General features: G+C 39.7%; 1 protein-coding gene across 2 annotated transcripts in view; it reads right to left on the reverse strand.

The window, feature by feature from the left end:
* LTA4H (leukotriene A4 hydrolase) overlaps positions 1–17,470 on the reverse strand; it is a 35,675-nt gene continuing 18,205 nt past the window's right edge. Inside the window, exons 10-19 of one of the 2 annotated variants that reach the window (XM_043562183.1) lie at positions 17,118–17,188; positions 16,322–16,433; positions 15,628–15,772; positions 14,162–14,265; positions 13,741–13,811; positions 11,576–11,630; positions 3,792–3,887; positions 1,757–1,839; positions 975–1,079; positions 1–283 (exon numbers count right to left, since the gene is read on the reverse strand). In XM_043562183.1, the coding sequence (XP_043418118.1) occupies positions 166–283; positions 975–1,079; positions 1,757–1,839; positions 3,792–3,887; positions 11,576–11,630; positions 13,741–13,811; positions 14,162–14,265; positions 15,628–15,772; positions 16,322–16,433; positions 17,118–17,188 (960 nt within the window). In that variant the 3' untranslated portion in view covers positions 1–165. The remainder of the gene's footprint in view (positions 284–974; positions 1,080–1,756; positions 1,840–3,791; positions 3,888–11,575; positions 11,631–13,740; positions 13,812–14,161; positions 14,266–15,627; positions 15,773–16,321; positions 16,434–17,117; positions 17,189–17,470) is intronic. The other variant, XM_043562184.1, reaches the window with a different exon arrangement.

Here is a 17,470-nt window from a genome sequence, read left to right on the forward strand (position 1 = left end):
GGGAGGAAAAAAAAGGTAGCTCAGCTTTATTTATGAAAATCACTGACAAAATAATAAAAACCGAAAACCAAAACATGTTAATTACAATGTGAGCTGAAGTTTTTCCATTTCTTTGTGACTTCAGTTTAAAAAAGAAAAATGTCTGAAATCGTCATTGATGGGTCCTCAATCCACTTTTAAATCTTTCCCCACCAGCATGGCCGTCACGGGGTGCATGCTAGCTCTGTGCTCCTGGTAGGTACGGACGACTTGATCGTGGTATTTGTCAAAGGCAGCAAGGTCTCTGTGGGAGCGGGAAAAAAGGAAGAAAGTTGGATAATGACTTATTATTTTGGCAAGGAATGTTTTATTTGGCAGGTATAATTTTATTCTTGTGAAATTAATGAAAAGATTAATTATGACTATGTCACGGTTATATATTTTTCAGAATTCCTGCCAAATCCACAGTCAAAATAACTTCATTAAGATATTCTTAAATTCTAGCTTTTAGCCAAGATACAACTTTCCCCCTCTACCGCGCATTGCTTTATTATATGTCAAGCAACCTATTCTTGGCTTTATCTGTTTGAATCAAAAGGTTTGGCTTTATCTGTTCATTTCTTATTGCATTTGAATAACTTCAGACTCTTTCTCTTGTCCATGCCTATCCACCAATTATCTCCTACTTGCTTTTAAAGACCGGTGCACATAAGATTGCTTTCTATTTACTTCCTTTTCACCAGTGTCTAAACCTATCTGGCCCATAATAGGTAATTGATATATAAGGTTTCTAAAACAGCTAATCCAATTACCTCAAATTCTAAATATTTTAGAAGTGTTCATTCCTATTCCAAAATTATACCTGTAATCTTTAACAAATTTAAAAATTATTTTTAGATGGCATTTTACAAAGTATTTTAACAACAGGAAAAACTTAAGATTGTTCTTCCCCATTCCTGATCTAAATTCAAAGCACCATTTGAGTGGGTTCTTACTTGAATAAGGGCCGCGTAAATTTCATCCGTCCTTGCTCAGTTGCCATTTTTAGAGCCAAAGGAACTGCTTCCTCCCATTTCGATTGAATGCAGAGCCGTAACCATCTGAAAGGAAGATTTTTAGGGGGCGTGGGGTAGGAAATGAGGAGGAAGGGGCGGGATATACAGTCACATCTGAAGATTACTTTCATAGTGATAAGTAATCCCATTATAATTCTACTGCACACCTCTTTATATTATGTCTTTATTCTGAGAATCTCAAATCCTTCTTTTTTTTTCAAATCCTTTTATATACAATTCAATAACTGGAGAAGAGAAGGAAGAGGAGTTTGTTCTTGAAAAAGACCAGACATTTTAAAAGGCTAGTTTACGTTGGTGTTCATGTACCTTATCTGTGCAGTTTCTAAAGGAAATTAAACTTTGGTTTAAGACTCACACTACAAATCAGAATTAAGAAAGATTAGCCACATAACAGAATCAGAGATTTCTAACTATTCCCTTATCAGAGTCAGTTTGGCTAGTTGTGGAAGAACTATTTACCTCTGGATTCCTAATTCTCCTTTTTGTTTTAAGGCCAAGAGAAGCTTCGAACAAATTCTAAGAAAAAGATTAATACTCTCATCTTACAGATACTGCAAGTATTCCTATGATTATTTATACAAGTGCAGAAGATTTCATAGGATTTCTTAAAACTCATGTATGGCTCCGACTCTGCTTTCCCTTTCTCCACATTTTAAACTAGTTTCTACTTTCTTCCACAGAGACAAGTTAAAATGATGTACCTGAATCGTATTTCAGAATTGTTAACGGCATTCAACTTGTACACCTCTTGCATTCGCTTTATATGCCCCAATGGAAGAGGTGCCTAAGAGCAAAATAAAGAAGTATGACATATCATTTCAACAGGATTCCTTGGAAGAAAGGAGCTGGGGGGAAATTCTTAGCCAGATTAAAATCCTAAATATTTTCAAATATAGAAATAAGTTAGATAAAATGAAAACAAATGCACACTACAATAAATTTTGTGCCAACTTATTCTGGATAAGGATGTTCTGCTAGAAGCGAAGGGATAGTTTAATTCGTGAGGTACCTAGAGAATTAAATGAGAATTTCTCTCCTCAGACCTTCTGGTATATATAAAATCTAACTTTCTAACTCTTTCCAGAGTCCTTCAAGTTTTTCCTTATACTTTATCTATCTTAAATTTATCCCATTCTCTGTATTAAACCACAGTTCTTTGTTTCCTCACAGAGTACCCTGAGCTTTATCTTTGCATATTTCCTCTGAAATCCCTTTTAAATGATCTATATGCCTACAAAATAGCTTTTAAAACTTCTATATTACAGGTCCTTTGAGAACCTGATGAGTAATATGGACCCTTTCCTTAGGAAAAAGAGATACATTTGCCATACAAACACAAATATCTCTCTACAATTTCAGGAGTTCATGAACCTCCTGTGCCTGTGCCTGGCTTAACCTTAAGCTAAAATGGGGAGCAAGTCTGGTGAGGAAAGAAGGAAGACAAGTTCAGTTTGGACAAGCAGGGAGGCTGAGGTGCTGCTAGGTGGGTGGTGACTTTCCTCTGCTGCCACGACTCCTCTTACAAAACCCACCCCATGCTCGCTCCGGAAGCATCTCTGCTCTGAGTGCCAGACCCTTCCCAAACTGTTTGGTCTCAGCTAACCTCCAAGTCCGCCCTGGTAGGTCCCCTGGTTAAGGTCCCCTCCTGGACCCCCAACCTTCCCCCATTTTTGCCATGCCTTTTCTGGAAACATCCCGTCAGGTCCTCCCTCTCCCTGGCCCCAAGGCAGCGCTAAAGACATTTATGAAAAATGGCGACTTTATGCCCTAAAAAATTGATTCTCACCAAGCCCCTGTTGCTTAAAATCCATTCCTCCCTTTGTGTTGATTCCTTAGGAAACTCCGTCCAGTCTTCTTTATCCCTCTCAAGGTCCTCAGGCCCACCAGAGCATTTTAATGTGAAAGCCAAGACCCAGTCCTTCCCTCCCTCTCAAAATGCAGCCTCCTCTTTCTGTTTTATTGCCTTTCTTTTTATTGCCTTGGTTTGAAACCTTAAGATCTGCTTGGACTCATTCCTGTTAACCGCCAGATCCAGCCAGGCACAAACCCATGCCTTTCCCCCTTCACCCCTGCCCCCTCCTTTCCTACCAGTGCCCCCTGGTACTGTCTCCCAGATAACTCCACCACCCGTGTTCCTCATGTTGATCGACCAGCAGGCTTGTTTTATAATCCATCCTTTCCTGTTAAAAATGTTAGATCCCTTTCTACCTACAAAATCTGATTCTTAGCTTAGCATCCAAGATTCATCACATCCTATACCAGGCTTTCTAGAATGATCTTCATTAACTTCTGCAACACGGTGGCTTGCTACTCCCTTGGACTTGAATTTCCACCTCTGCATTATGATGCTGCTCTCCTCAAAGCTAGCTCCACTCCCACAAAACCTTTCCTTGATGATGCCATTTAGAAGGGAGTCCTTCTTTACTGATTAAGTTTTTCTCAAATGATACCTAAAGTATGTCTCCTTTAATTGCCAGATTTTGTATGTGTGACCTTTCCTACTAGATTATAAGCTTTTGTGGACATGGTTTCTTTCTTTCTTGAATATTTTCATATTTATAATAACACTAAACATAATAAGCATTCAACAAATGTCTTTAAAGAAACAAATGAATTTTATAAATTTTTTTCCCATTAGTTTTCACATTAACATTTTTTTTCCAAGTTGGGTTTGACCTAAATGCTGTGCTTTTATTATATCCATTGTAATGTCTCATGTTTTGAGCTAGTACTTACTTTCTGGAGCATCTGTGCTAAGAATTCGTTCAGCTGATGACTAGAGAGGTCCTTCAGGTCTGCTGCGGTGAATGAATTTAAATCATCTTCTTTGGCCTAAAAAAAAATGTTTCCTGGTTATTTTGTATAAAATGTACAAGTTAATAATATTTATTGGTTCACCTAACATAAAAGTAAAAATTAAGAAAAAGACAGAAATACAAGGATGTACAAGATGGCAAAAAATAAATTTAAGCCTTGGCTACTTTCATAATTTTGAGATGATGTTACTGTAACTTAAAGAGCTAACATGACTCCTAAAATTTATATTACTTAAGAGAAATTAGACTATTAATAGTAAAAAAATTTTTACATCCTTTGTACCATTCAAGATGTACAGATTGTCAAAGTAAAGAAATGTTACAAACATCATGTCAACTCATTTACAGGCTAATTGTAAAATTTGGGTAAAGGATCAAATTGCATAATAATATCTTTTAAATATTACACTAATTAATTGGTAAGGCCACAAACTGATGTTTCCCTCCAACCCCACACATTCTGTTTTCCCCACTTAATCTTGGAAATCATCTTAGAAAAAGAAAAATGAATCTGTACTTTTTAATTTAGGATTCACTGCCAAAAATCTTTGAAGATATGATTAAGAGATATTAGGGGCGCCTGGGTGGCGCAGTCGGTTAAGCGTCCGACTTCAGCCAGGTCACGATCTCACGGTCCAGGAGTTCGAGCCCCGCGTCGGGCTCTGGGCTGATGGCTCAGAGCCTGGAGCCTGTTTCCGATTCTGTGTCTCCCTCTCTCTCTGCCCCTCCCCCGTTCATGCTCTGTCTCTCTCTGTCCCAAAATAAATAAACGTTGAAAAAAAAAATTTTTTTTTAAAAAGAGATATTAAATGAAGATTATCAAACTAATTATTTAAAAAATCTTTAAGTAGTTTTGAATTCCTTTCAACTAGGGTTTCTTTATTATTATTATTATTATTATTATTATTATTATTTTATTGTAATTCTAGTATAGTTAACCTACACTGTTATATTAGTTTCAGGTATACAATATAGAGATTCAACAATTCCACATTATTACCCAGCGCTCATCATGACAAATGGACTCCTTAGTCCCCATCACCTATTTAACCCATCCTCCTATCCACCTCCCCTCTGGTAACCATCAGTTTGTTCTGTATAGTTAAGAGTCTGTTTCTTGGTTTGTTTCTTTTTTCCTTTGCTCATTTGTTTTGTTTCTTGTATTCCACATTGAGTGAAATCATATGGTATTTGTCTTTCTCTAACAGACTTTACCTAGCATTATACTCTCTAGCTCCATCCATGTCATTGCAAATGGAAAGATTTCTTTCTTTTTTATGGCTGAATAATATTCCTCAGTGTGTGTGTGTGTGTGTGTGTGTGTGTGTGTGTGTGTACATCATCTTTATCCATTAATCTATTGATGAACACTTGGGCTGCTTCCATAATTTGGCTATTGTAAATTAATGCTGCTATAAACACAGGGGTGCATGTATCCCTTAGAATTAGTGTTTTAGTATTTATTGGGTAAATACCCAGTAGTGTGATTACTGGATTATAGGGTATTTCTATTTTTAACTTTTTGAGGAACCTCCATACTATCTTCCACATAAACTAGGGTTTCTTTTAACTTTAAAAGAAACATATGCAATGTTTAAAAAAATCAGATAGGACTGAATGAAAAATTCCTTTGTTTTTGCCACGTCTCTAGGTCCTACTCCCCAGTGACCAATATGAATAGTTCCTCGTATATCCTTCCAGGAAATTTAATGCATAAATATATCCTTGTAAAGAAACATTATTTTACACCTTCCTCCCTGTTCAGAACCCCCTTTACTATCTCTCTTTGGAACCTCACCTTGGTTATCAAAACTTACAGATCTCATGCTCTGCTCAAAAACATGCAAATTTAAAATATTTATTAAGGCCATGTCGTAAGTGGTAAAAACATTAAAAGCAATGGAATGATAAGCCAAAATTCAAGGTAACGGTTACCTTGCTGGGAAGGCAATGTGGATAGAGAGGGGAATGAGATGGGGAGGGTTGCTCCAAAAGTACCACTGAGGTTTTCTTTCTTATGTTAGTGGTGGGTACACCTTTTTACACCTTCCGATAGGTGATATACATTTTTTCTTTTGTATTTTTTTAATATTTAAGAAAAACAATTGAACAATAAAACAAGGCAAAGGGAGAACTAGTGATTACAATGTCCTCAGTCTGTCTCTGACACGACCTGCTCCTATTGATAGTGAACTATTTATAATCATCCGTGTTGGCTGCTGAGCCTAAAGGAATATCTAAGCAGAAATGAAGAGCAGGAGCAGTTTTAGTAGGTGGGCTGGCATACATTTTTCAAATGAACACAGAGGTCCTGGGTGCCTGGGTGGCCCAGTTGGTTAAGTGACTGACTTCATTTCAGGTCATGATCTCGTAGTCTGTGAGTTCAAGCCCCGCGTTGGGCTCTGTGCTGACAGCTGAGAGTCTGGTGTCTGCTTTGGATTCTGTGTCTCCCTCTCTTTCTGTCTTTCTCTCTCTCAAAAAATAAACATTAAAAACAAAACAAAACCCAGAGGTCTTAATATATCACGTTGCTGTCGAAGATCCATCCAAGCATGGATCTCTCATACTTTTCTCCATGACATGTTTGTGAACTACACAACACATAAATTTAAGGGGCGCCTGGGTGGCACAGTCGGTTAAGCGTCCGACTTCAGCCAGGTCACGATCTCGTGGTCCGTGAGTTCGAGCCCCGCGTCGGGCTCTGGGCTGATGGCTCGGGGCCTGGAGCCTGTTTCCGATTCTGTGTCTCCCTCTCTCTCTGCCCCTCCCCTGTTCATGCTCTGTCTCTCTCTGTCCCAAAAATAAATAAACGTTGAAAAAAAAAATTTTTAAAAAAAACAAAAAACATAAATTTAAGACACAGAAGAACTAAAGCATCATCTGTGGCAAAAGATGTGCCACCAGATTTCCCTCCCTGCATAGGAATAATTAGACCTTTCTAAATTATTTAGCATACAGGATTAAACCACTTTTCCAATCATAACTCAACACCTCTAGTCCTTTTTGTTACAACACTGAACGCAGGAAGTATTCCAGGCAAAGTATTGACAGTGGACGTACGTATGTGCACAACTACCCTGCTGGGTAAGGAGCTGCCTAGACACTTTCTACCCCCTCAAAAAAATCGTGAACTAGATCTAAAGGGTTAGTAATGTTCTAACTTGGTCATGATGTTATCAGAATCTTCAGAAAGATGTTTATATTTTATTTTAAATTACAGTATCTTTTCCCTTGGTTTATTTGTTTATTTATTTATTAAAAAAAATTTTTTTTTTCAACGTTTATTTATTTTTGGGACAGAGAGAGACAGAGCATGAACAGGGGAGGGGCAGAGAGAGAGGGAGACACAGAATCGGAAACAGGCTCCAGGCTCTGAGCCATCAGCCCAGAGCCCGACGCGGGGCTCGAACTCACAGACCGCGAGATCGTGACCTGGCTGAAGTCGGACGCTTAACCGACTGCGCCACCCAGGCGCCCCTGTTTATTTATTTATTTGAGAGAGAGAGTGTGTGTGTGTGCATGCACACAAGAGGGGGAGGAGGAGAGAAAGGGACAGAGAGGATCCCAAGCAGGCTCCACACCATCAGCACTGAGCCGCACGCAGGGCTCTATCTCACAATTGTGAGATCATGACCCAGGCTGAACTCAAGAGTTGGTCACTTAGCTGCCTGAGCCACCCAGGTGCCCCTTCCCTTGGTTTCTTATTCCATTGTTCTGATTTGCCTTACTTCTGATTTGTTTTTCTTCCTTCTTCTGGCTCTAAGAGGGTTCCCTCAAAACCTGGAACTTTCTATTCCTCTTTCTTATTCTCCACATTTAATGTTTTCAAGATCTTAACTAGCTATTTAAAATTAAACCTCAAAAACGTTTCAAAATTTTTATTTCCTCCTGCACTGTTCCAGTTCAAACCCCACAAGCCTTTTGGTCTGAACTACCATCTTATCTGACCTACTAGCTGGCTTTCTTACTAACTCTCACTTTTCCATATTAATTGATCCTATATATTACACAGCTTGATTAATGGTCCTAATAAGCAACTCTGATCATTTCATTTGCTATTCAAAAACCTTTAAGGATCCACTGCTGTTTACAGATTGTTTTACATTCCTTAGTTTGACAATCAAGATTCTCTATAATAGGAAACGAATACATCTCTCCAACCTTGTTTTCCCTCTACTAATTCATGTATTTATCCAACAGTGAATAAATGGGGATGGCACTGGGGATATAGAGATGAATAAAAACAATTTCTGCTCTCAAGGAGCTTATCGCCTGGTGAAAGAAACAGATACAAGCAATACTGTAAGAAAATACAAATACAGTAAAAGCTTTTTAAAAATGAGCCTCACTGGGGCAGTTGGGTGGCTCAGTTGGTTGAGCATGTGACTCTGTCTGGCTCAGGTTGTGATCTTGTCGTTCGTGAGTTTGAGCCCCACGTTAGGCTCAATGCTATCAGCGCAGAGCCCGCTTTAGATCTTCAGTCCCTCCCTCTCTCTGCACCTCCCCTGCTCATGCTCTCTCTCCTCTCTCTCAAAAACAACAAAAAAATGAGCTCCACTAAAACCACTCATTGGATTAACCGATACTTTCTACCCTCTCTGTAAAATGAGTGGACTCGTGTCCAGGGTGCGCCCTTTGCTCTGAGTGGGTGGGCCACCCCTTCAATACCTGTGCTTTTCTTCTCCCACCTGTTGATTTATGCGTTAACTACATAAACTTGTTTCCAAATGTGTTTATGTCAATTGTAGTTGTAAGCAGGAAATCCTGTTAAATAATAGGTATACTGATGAAAGAGGAGTGCCAAAAAAAAAAAAGAAGTCTCTATAAATATTAAGTTTATTGCTCTGGACAAACTAAGTCAACTTTAACTTAAGAAGTGCTGTACAGGGGCGCCTGGGTGGCGCAGTCGGTTAAGCGTCCGACTTCAGCCAGGTCACGATCTCGCGGTCCGGGAGTTCGAGCCCCGCGTCGGGCTCTGGGCTGATGGCTCAGAGCCTGGAGCCTGTTTCCGATTCTGTGTCTCCCTCTCTCTCTGCCCCTCCCCCGTTCATGCTCTGTCTCTCTCTGTCCCCAAAATAAATTAAAACGTTGAAAAAAAAAATAAAAAAAAGAAGTGCTGTACAAAAAATGTTGCTACAGAATTTGTAGACAAGATCTTTGTAAACATGGGAATAACAACAGAAAAATCTAGAAGGAGCTACCAATTGCTTTGCAAGTGTATTTAAATTCTATTCCCACTTTAAAAGAAACCAAAATTGGGGCACCTGGGCGGCTGAGTTGGGTAAGTGTCTGACTTCGGCTAAGATCATGGTCTCACGGTTTGTGAGTTCAAGCCCTGCGTCAGGCTGTGGGCTGACGACGGCTCAGAGCTCAGAGCCTGCTTCGGATTCTATGTCTCCCTCTCTCTCTGCCCCTCTCCTCCTCCCACTGTGTCTCTCTCAAAAATAAATAAACATTTTAAAAAAATAGATAAAAAATAAAAGAAACTAAAATTGGAAGTTACAGGTGCATCATGAATTTAGTTTATGCAGTTGATACACAGCTTTGGCCCCATAGTAAAAATCTGAGTAATTTATGTTTTAAAATAAAATGTCTTCCTTATGATTAGTTTTTATGACACCATACTTTAGCCAATTTTTTCAATTAACTGGTTCACTGGACTGGCTAACTGATTCATTCCAATCTGATAAGAGTACTTTAATGATAGCACACACGCGTGCAAGTGCGCACACACACACACACAAAGCCAGAAATGGTGTGATAAGGCTGTTTAGGATCCTATGGGAGAAAAGGAAGGAAAGCCTTACTTAGCCTGGGATGAGGAGAGAGTGAGGGGTGGGAGGAAGCAGAGAGGGCAGCATTATAGAAGGCAGGAAGGAATGGAAAAACACTATCTTAATGAAACCCAATGGAACTTAACAGAAGTCATTGTGGCTATGGCCCCATGTCAGAAGGGAAGAGGAGGGTTGGGAGATGAACCAGATGAATAGGCTCTAAGCTCTAACCAGGCAGAACTCACCTATCTGCGTAGGTTCCACGTTTTGTTGCTGCTTAAAAAAAAACTTTGTTTGGACTTTGTCCCTTCCACCCAGAATGTCCTCCTCTACCTCATCCATGCCCAAACCATATCCAGTCCTAGCTGAAATACCCTCTTCTGGACAAAGCTCTCCTCCATGCTGCAGCTAACCCCAATCCACTGTCCCCCGCCCCAGGTGGAGGTACTGGCTCTTTCTGGTGACCTCTTGTGACTTCATTTGTTTCTGTGCATACACAAGCGGTTGGTCGGGGGGACAGGGACACAGAGAAAGAAAGAATCTTAGGCAGGCTCCGGCTCAGTGGAGCCTGACACAGGGCTCCATCCCACAACCCTCGGATCATGACATGAGCCAAAATCAGGAGTCAGAGGCTTACCCGACTGAGCCACCCAGGTGCCCCTGTATCTTTTTCATGCTGCTCATCACTTACTGCTTAGCATCAGTTACTTATAACTAAACTTTACAAACAAGTGTCAAAAGGCAACATCTAAATTTGCTGCAGATAACAGGATGAAGGGTAGCAAAATACACTACTCCCAAATATGCCACTTTAGTATATTGATTATTTCAGTTGTAGGCTCTTGAAAAATAGGAAGGGCAAGGAGAGGTTTTCTCTGCACTATGCTCATCTGCCTAAAGACAGACCTTCCAAAAGGAGCTCAACTGTTTCATCAATCAGGCAAGACTGACTCCTATCACAGAAAAGGAAACTAAAAGTTGACACCACAGCCAAACTTTGTCACAAACTGTCATACCTTCCATCTGTTCTCCTGAGGGCCCATTTATCTTTCCTAAAAATCATTTATTTTCCCCACTGAAATGGTGTCTAGTCCTGAATGAGGCACATCTGAGCTAGTCATTTTTCCATGGGCCTGTCCCATGTATGCATGAGATATACATGTTAATAAATTTGTTTTTCTCTTGGTAATCTGCATTTTATTACAGGACTCTCAGCTAAGAACTCAGAGGGCAGAGGGAAAAGTACTTTTCTTCCCCTACAAGGATTGCTCCTACATTTTCTGATATTTTTCATTAAAGCGCTGTCCAGGGTACATCTTCACTCGGGTTTCTCTAAGGGTTATGTTTCAGTATATACACAGAGAGGCTCTTCTTTAGGAGGTTCCATAGATGTGAACAACACCGACCGACAGAGCAAACGTGCCTCGGTTCTTCCCTAACAGCTGGCATTAGCACTCACCTGAGATAAGTTTAGATCTACCTGGTATGGGTAAGGGCTATATTTGAAACAGTATCTTACAAGTGATTTATGAGGAAAAGAAGAAAGAGAAAATGCAAGTATTTTTGCATACCTTTTTTAAGACTTGAAAAAGGAGCAAGAAAAATGAGAACTAGTACCAAACATCTATTTGCTCCCCCCCAAAACTTAACTTTACACATTGAGGGTTGGTATCACTTGGGACAAACTTGACTTATTTTCTGTTGTTAAGATTTGATTTATGTAAGCAATCTCTCCACCCAACTTGGGGCTCAAACTCACAACCCTGAGATCAAGGGTCACATACTCCACTGACTGAGCCAGCCAGGCACCCCCAGACTTGATTTATGAATAACCTTTCCAAATACATGAGTTTATAAGTAAAGTCCCTGATGAGTAGAGACATATTTGTACATTTCAACAAGGAGCCAAAAATCGCACATCAGTACTCACCGCCATCCACCGCTGACTTAAGGCAATGCAAGCATTTGTCAGAGTCATATCATAGCTGCAAAGATGAAAAAATACTGGAGATTAAATTTCATAAAGATGTACATGCTTTTCCATAAATCCAGCGTTGAAACTACAGAATGCACTTAACTTTCAAAGTTCTTTTTAAATAAAGATCAGGAACACCAGAGTGATGGAAACAGGAAATCTTCTACCTGACTTAAATATTCTGGCATCATCTAAGAACCTGGAAATCCACGTGGATACCAAATTAGTGAAGCACCTGAGTGTCCTTCAGAGAGCACACCCCAACATCTCCGCAAAGACAGATGCTTCAGTAGCGTGTGCTGAAGGAGCTGGGACTCAGTTGGGCAGATCTAGTGTTTGCTGTATGGCAGGCACAGTTCTAGGTGTTCATGACAATGTGACAACACGCTGCTCTCGTGGATTTTACATTCTGTTGTTCCAGCTATCTAATCATCCCACAAATCTGCGAGTGCCTACGTGACAGGCACTGTTCTAGACACCGGGGAAATAGCGGTGTCCCAGGAGACCCTTGGGAGACTCCGAAACAATGTGATGATTTTATTTCTTCTCAGAAGAAAGTGGAAATAAACTCTGATTGTAAAGCAAAGCAAACTGCATTAAAATTTGTGAGTTCTCAACTTAGAAGATAAACCACATGTTTTGCAACGATGGAAGAGACTGTAAAATGTGTGCAAAATTCTTGCAAAACATCCCTATTTGTCCATAAATCATGCTTGCTTGCTGTGAAATGTTTCCATGAGAGAACAGTAGGGAACTTGCCCCTGAGGGTCTAAATTAAATAAGTTTTGATTAGAAGTTACCATTGAACCTGCTTAAAGAGAGTTTGTGCCCTAGGGGAAATTACAAATGGGTTAAAGCAGGGAACTCCTTTGAAGCAGCTGCCAGTCAATCTCCATAAAGTAGTCAGGGTGCGGACTGCAGGGAAAGCCTCTTGTTTGTCCCCAAAACCAAAGGGGATCAGAGGCAGTAAACTGCTCAGGCAGTAAATCACCTTCAGCTAGAATATTTCTTAGCACTGATTTCTAAGGAACAAAAGGGCAGTACAAAACCTCTGCTTATCTCTTTCTTGTGCCCTGAAACGTCCTTCTCTGTGTCACAAAAAGAACCTTGTAAGAATTAGCCCTTACTTATGGCAGGAGGAGAAGCAACCCTTACTTATGGCAAGGTCCTAAGAACAGTAGTGAGCAAAACCAGATATGAGCCTTGCTTGCATGGTGCTTCTGTGTAGTGAAGGAGAAAGACTTTGGTAATCACACAAACCAATTTGAAATGAATACTGTGGTAACAACAATGAAGAGGCCATACACAGCACCAGAAAACCCTATACGGGGACTTGACCTGGTCATAGAGGTCAAGGAATGTTCCTTTGAGCAAGTGGTTCTTGAGCTGAGACTGTAATTACCCGGGTCAAGACTACGCCATGTGGCGGGAAGGGCTAATAGTAGTGAACAACCTCAGTTCAGGTCTCTGATCTCAGGAGGGTATTTAGTTTAAAAGGCCGCACCCTGGAGTGGCACCTGGATGGCTCAGTGTCTGACTTTGGCTCAGGTCATGGTCTCACGGTTTGTGGGCTCGAGCCGTGGGTCAGGATTTTCTCTGTCCCTCCCCCACTCATGTGCACTCTCTCCCTAAATAAACAAACTTAGAAAACAACAAACAACAAGAACAACAACAGTATACTGGGGAGTAAAGACTGCCAGGGTTTGAATCTCAACTCTTACTACCTACTGTGCAAACTTAGGGAAGACATTTTACCTAGCTAAGCCTAATGTGTCTTCTCTGGAAATGGGATGACAACTTATAACACTGTTGTAACGATTAACATAATACTTATAGAAGTTATTTCTCATTACAAAGGTTTTGAAGGAAAGGGAAATATTGTACTCTTCTCTGTATCACCAACCTTCAGCTAAAAGGAGGCATTCCGTAATTACTTGCAATTCATTGATTTATATCACGGAAATGATTCTTTTGACCTCAGGGTTAAGGTTCAAACACCTATGAAGTCTACTCGCTAACTAGTTACAGCTTAAGGAAGTGATAAAACCCTCCCCGGTATCTTGGAGGAGCTTGAGGATTTAGGAGAATGAGAAGGAAAGCGTTAACAGGTAAGTACTGACTTGGGTTTTACAGGAGGCATTCCAGGAGAGTACAGCCAGGCATTCCAATCAACTTGATTGAGAATATCAACCTGCGAACAGGAAGGGCACCCAGTTTGCTACAGAATAGGCTTTTCCATTGGAAACAAAAAGAATCTAAAACAGACTTTTAGGTCCTCAAATCTGTAATTTTGTCTATACTGACATAACTAAAGAAAATTATAATGCATTTCTGAAACATGCTATTGCAGATCTCTCTGAAATATATACACATTAGTTCATGTTGTTGAGATCACATTTTAAATAGGAAAAAATACAATGAAAGGTTGAATCTTAAATTCTAGACCAGTACTACTATTAAGTAATTCAAATCAGCCTAACAAATAGCCATTAGATGAAGATATATTGGGCATGAAAAATAAGGAAGTTTTTAAAAGCCAACCTTATCTTTAAAGTGGGAATACAGGAAATCCTTCCAGTCATCAGTGGTTATGCTCTTATAGGAAAACTTCTCAACATAAGCTTTTAGAAATCCTAGGAAAACCTCTAAGAGTTAAAAAAAAAAAAAAAGAAAAAGAAAAGAGAAAAAGAAAAGTTGATTAATGGAAAGGTAACTATTTAATATTTTGGGGGGTCCTTAGTGTAGTACTATTAACCATAGAGAACAGAGAATTTTCAGAGAATAGCAAAACCAGTAAGGGCTCCAGTGGTGAAAGAATGTTCAAAAGAGGAGGTAGGACTTAAGCTGGGCCTTGAAAAGTAAATGTAATTTAGTGGAAGGGAGAAGAGAAATCCTAATTACAATTAAGAGGAAGATACAATGAAGAAACATAGGGGGCGCCTGGGTGGCTCAGTCGGTTAAGTGTCTGACTTCAGCTCAGGTCATGATCTCACGGTTTGTGAGTTTGAGCCCCGCATGGGGCTCGGAGCCTAGAGCCCGCTTCCTCCCTCTCTCTCTGCCCCTCCCCTGCTCACGCTCTTATGCGCATGCTCTCTCTCTCTCTCAAAAATAAATAAATATTAAAAAAAAAAAAAAGAAAGAAACATAGAAAGAACCCACAACACAAATTCTAAAAGCGATGGCCTCGGTGTGACCCAAAAGGAGAAGAAGAATTTGGGACTGGCAGAATGCGTATGGGTGAAGAAGGGCCTTCAAAGTCCATGAGCAAAGGAGAATACCTCAACACCCATTGATAGGGGAAGGTTACATAAACTCAGCACATCTGTATAATGAACGAGTATGGTGGCATTAAAGAACATTAAGAAAGATTTGTATGTTCTGACATGGAAGGATGTCTGTGGAACACTGCTGAATTTAAAAAAAAAAAGGTAGAACAAATTTTACATATATATATATATATATATATATATATATAATATGATCCATTTTCTATAATTAAAATATATTTGTCTGTTTGTTCATTTATACTTAGAAAAGAATCTGGAGCCATGCACACCAAATGGCTAACAGTGGTCAGCTGGGGAGTGGAAAGGGGCTGAGGGACTCTCACAAACTTCTGTACCACATAATTTTTTTTCAATAAGTACATACTATTTTCATAATTTAAAAAAAATTTTTTTTTTCAACGTTTATTTATTTTTGGGACAGAGAGAGACAGAGCATGAACGGGGGAGGGGCAGAGAGAGAGGGAGACACAGAATTGGAAACAGGCTCCAGGCTCCGAGCCATCAGCCCAGAGCCCGACGCGGGGCTCGAATTCACGGACCGCGAGATCGTGACCTGGCTGAAGTCGGACGCTTAACCGACTGCGCCACCCAGGCGCCCCTTCATAATTTTTAAAATACTGATGTGTTTTCTTTAAAGACAAGCAACACAATTTTATTTAATTTTAAATAAAATTTAATTGCTCTCAAAAAAAAAAAAATCAGAAAGTGCCAACAACTTGCCTGGGCCCCCAAGAAGTTGTTCAAGGTAAAAGAGTAAAGCAAAGCCCTTCTCATAGGGAACTGAAGAATATGCTACATCAGGGTCCACATTCGTCAGATCAACCACAAGTTTGGTGTAAGGATGTGTATCTCCAAACGTCTTTATCTGCAAGACACAGAATTCGATGAATGTTCAAATATGAAGACTGGTTACCACCATGCAAGCCCAGAGGCATAACTTTAGTAGGACAGTCTAGAACTTAAACTGAGAGACTAGAAATTGTAGGGTATGTTAGCATAAATTTCTGGTAGTCTATTAATGGAATGGCTACTTGTGTCATGTTCCATAACATTTCCTGCCCAATAGTGGGTTTTATCCTTATAAAAAACTAGAAGGATGTTTCAATTCCTGGTCAGCAAATTCAACCTTTAGGAGGGAGCACTGAAAAATGACATAAATATACCAAATAAAATTCAAACTAAGTAACTGACTACATTAATTGTAAAGACCCAACGAGGTCCTACTGGTCATGAACATGACCTTACACAGCATAATGATTAGCATGTATCAATAGAATATTATACCAGATCTGCTTGATTTTCCACACCTGTAAAAATGGCTTTCTTGTTGCTACCTAGTAAAGTTAGTTTACAAACTATACTTGAATGCCTGTATAACCTTGGATGAATGCTTTTCACATCATGACTCACTTACTGAATTCTGTAGTTCTCCCCATCCTCCCAGAGCATGAAAATGTCTGAACTTTTCACCAAACAGTCGTCCACAAATGTGGCGTTCCAAGTACACAGTATGTCCTTCGTTTAACCTGAAAAAAATTTTTTGTTGTAAATAAAATAAAAACAGTGACACAGTCAAAAGGAAAGAGCATTTTAATGAACAAAAATTTCCTTTTGGCTTTTCCAGAGTAAAGCATTGTAAAGCACAAACACTACAGTCAAAGCAGATTGCCTAAGTGGCTATTCTGCATTCCATTCAGAACAATGGGAAGCCCAGCCCAGCAGATAGCCTAGGGGAAAGTTAAGCCTTGGTTCTTGTTTGATGTGTGTATTAAAATGTGACCATACCAGGAACTAAATAACAAGCATAAGCTGAATACTCCACTCTCCCTAACATTGTGACAAGTGTTGCAGAATTTTTTTTTTTAACTGTCTATCAAAGAGATGATAACAAAGAACAACAAGATGTTTCCACAAAACAATTCAGAGGGCCAGGAAGTAAGGAAATAAATTAATAACAAGGACCAATAAAGAAATAATAATAATAGGGGTGCCTGAGTGACTCAGTTGGTTAAGCATCTGACTCTTGGTTTCAGCTTAGGTCACGACCTCACAGTTTGTGAGTTCGAGCCTCATGTCAGGCTCTGCGCTGACAGTATGGAGTCTGCTTGGGATTCTCTCTCCCTCTTTCTCTGCTCTCCATCCCCACCGCATCTTTCTCTCTCTAAATAAAAAAATTAAAAAAATAAAAAGAAATAATAAAAAAATCTTACCAAAAGTGGTCCCAAGTTTTGTTGGTCACTAGATTTCCTGTCCAACTATGAGATATTTCATGTGCAATAACCTAAAATGGAAATGATTCAGAGTAAATAGTGGAAGGGGTTAGGAGTGAAATGGATCACTTTAATCTAAACTCCATAAGTAGGTACTCTAGGTCTTTTAATTCCATGTTCAATTTTTTTTTTTTTTTAGTATCAGCCGAGATATTCAGGGAGTTAGTTCAGCATATGGATCATAATTTGGCCAAGGACAAAAGTACAGTTTAAAAAATTAGAAACAGGGATGCCTGGGTGGCTCAGTTGGTTAAGCGTCCAACTTCGGCTCAGGTCATGATCTCACAGCTCAT

Source organism: Prionailurus bengalensis, chromosome B4, assembly GCF_016509475.1.
Source record: "Prionailurus bengalensis isolate Pbe53 chromosome B4, Fcat_Pben_1.1_paternal_pri, whole genome shotgun sequence".
In the NCBI taxonomy this organism is placed as follows: domain Eukaryota; kingdom Metazoa; phylum Chordata; class Mammalia; order Carnivora; family Felidae; genus Prionailurus; species Prionailurus bengalensis.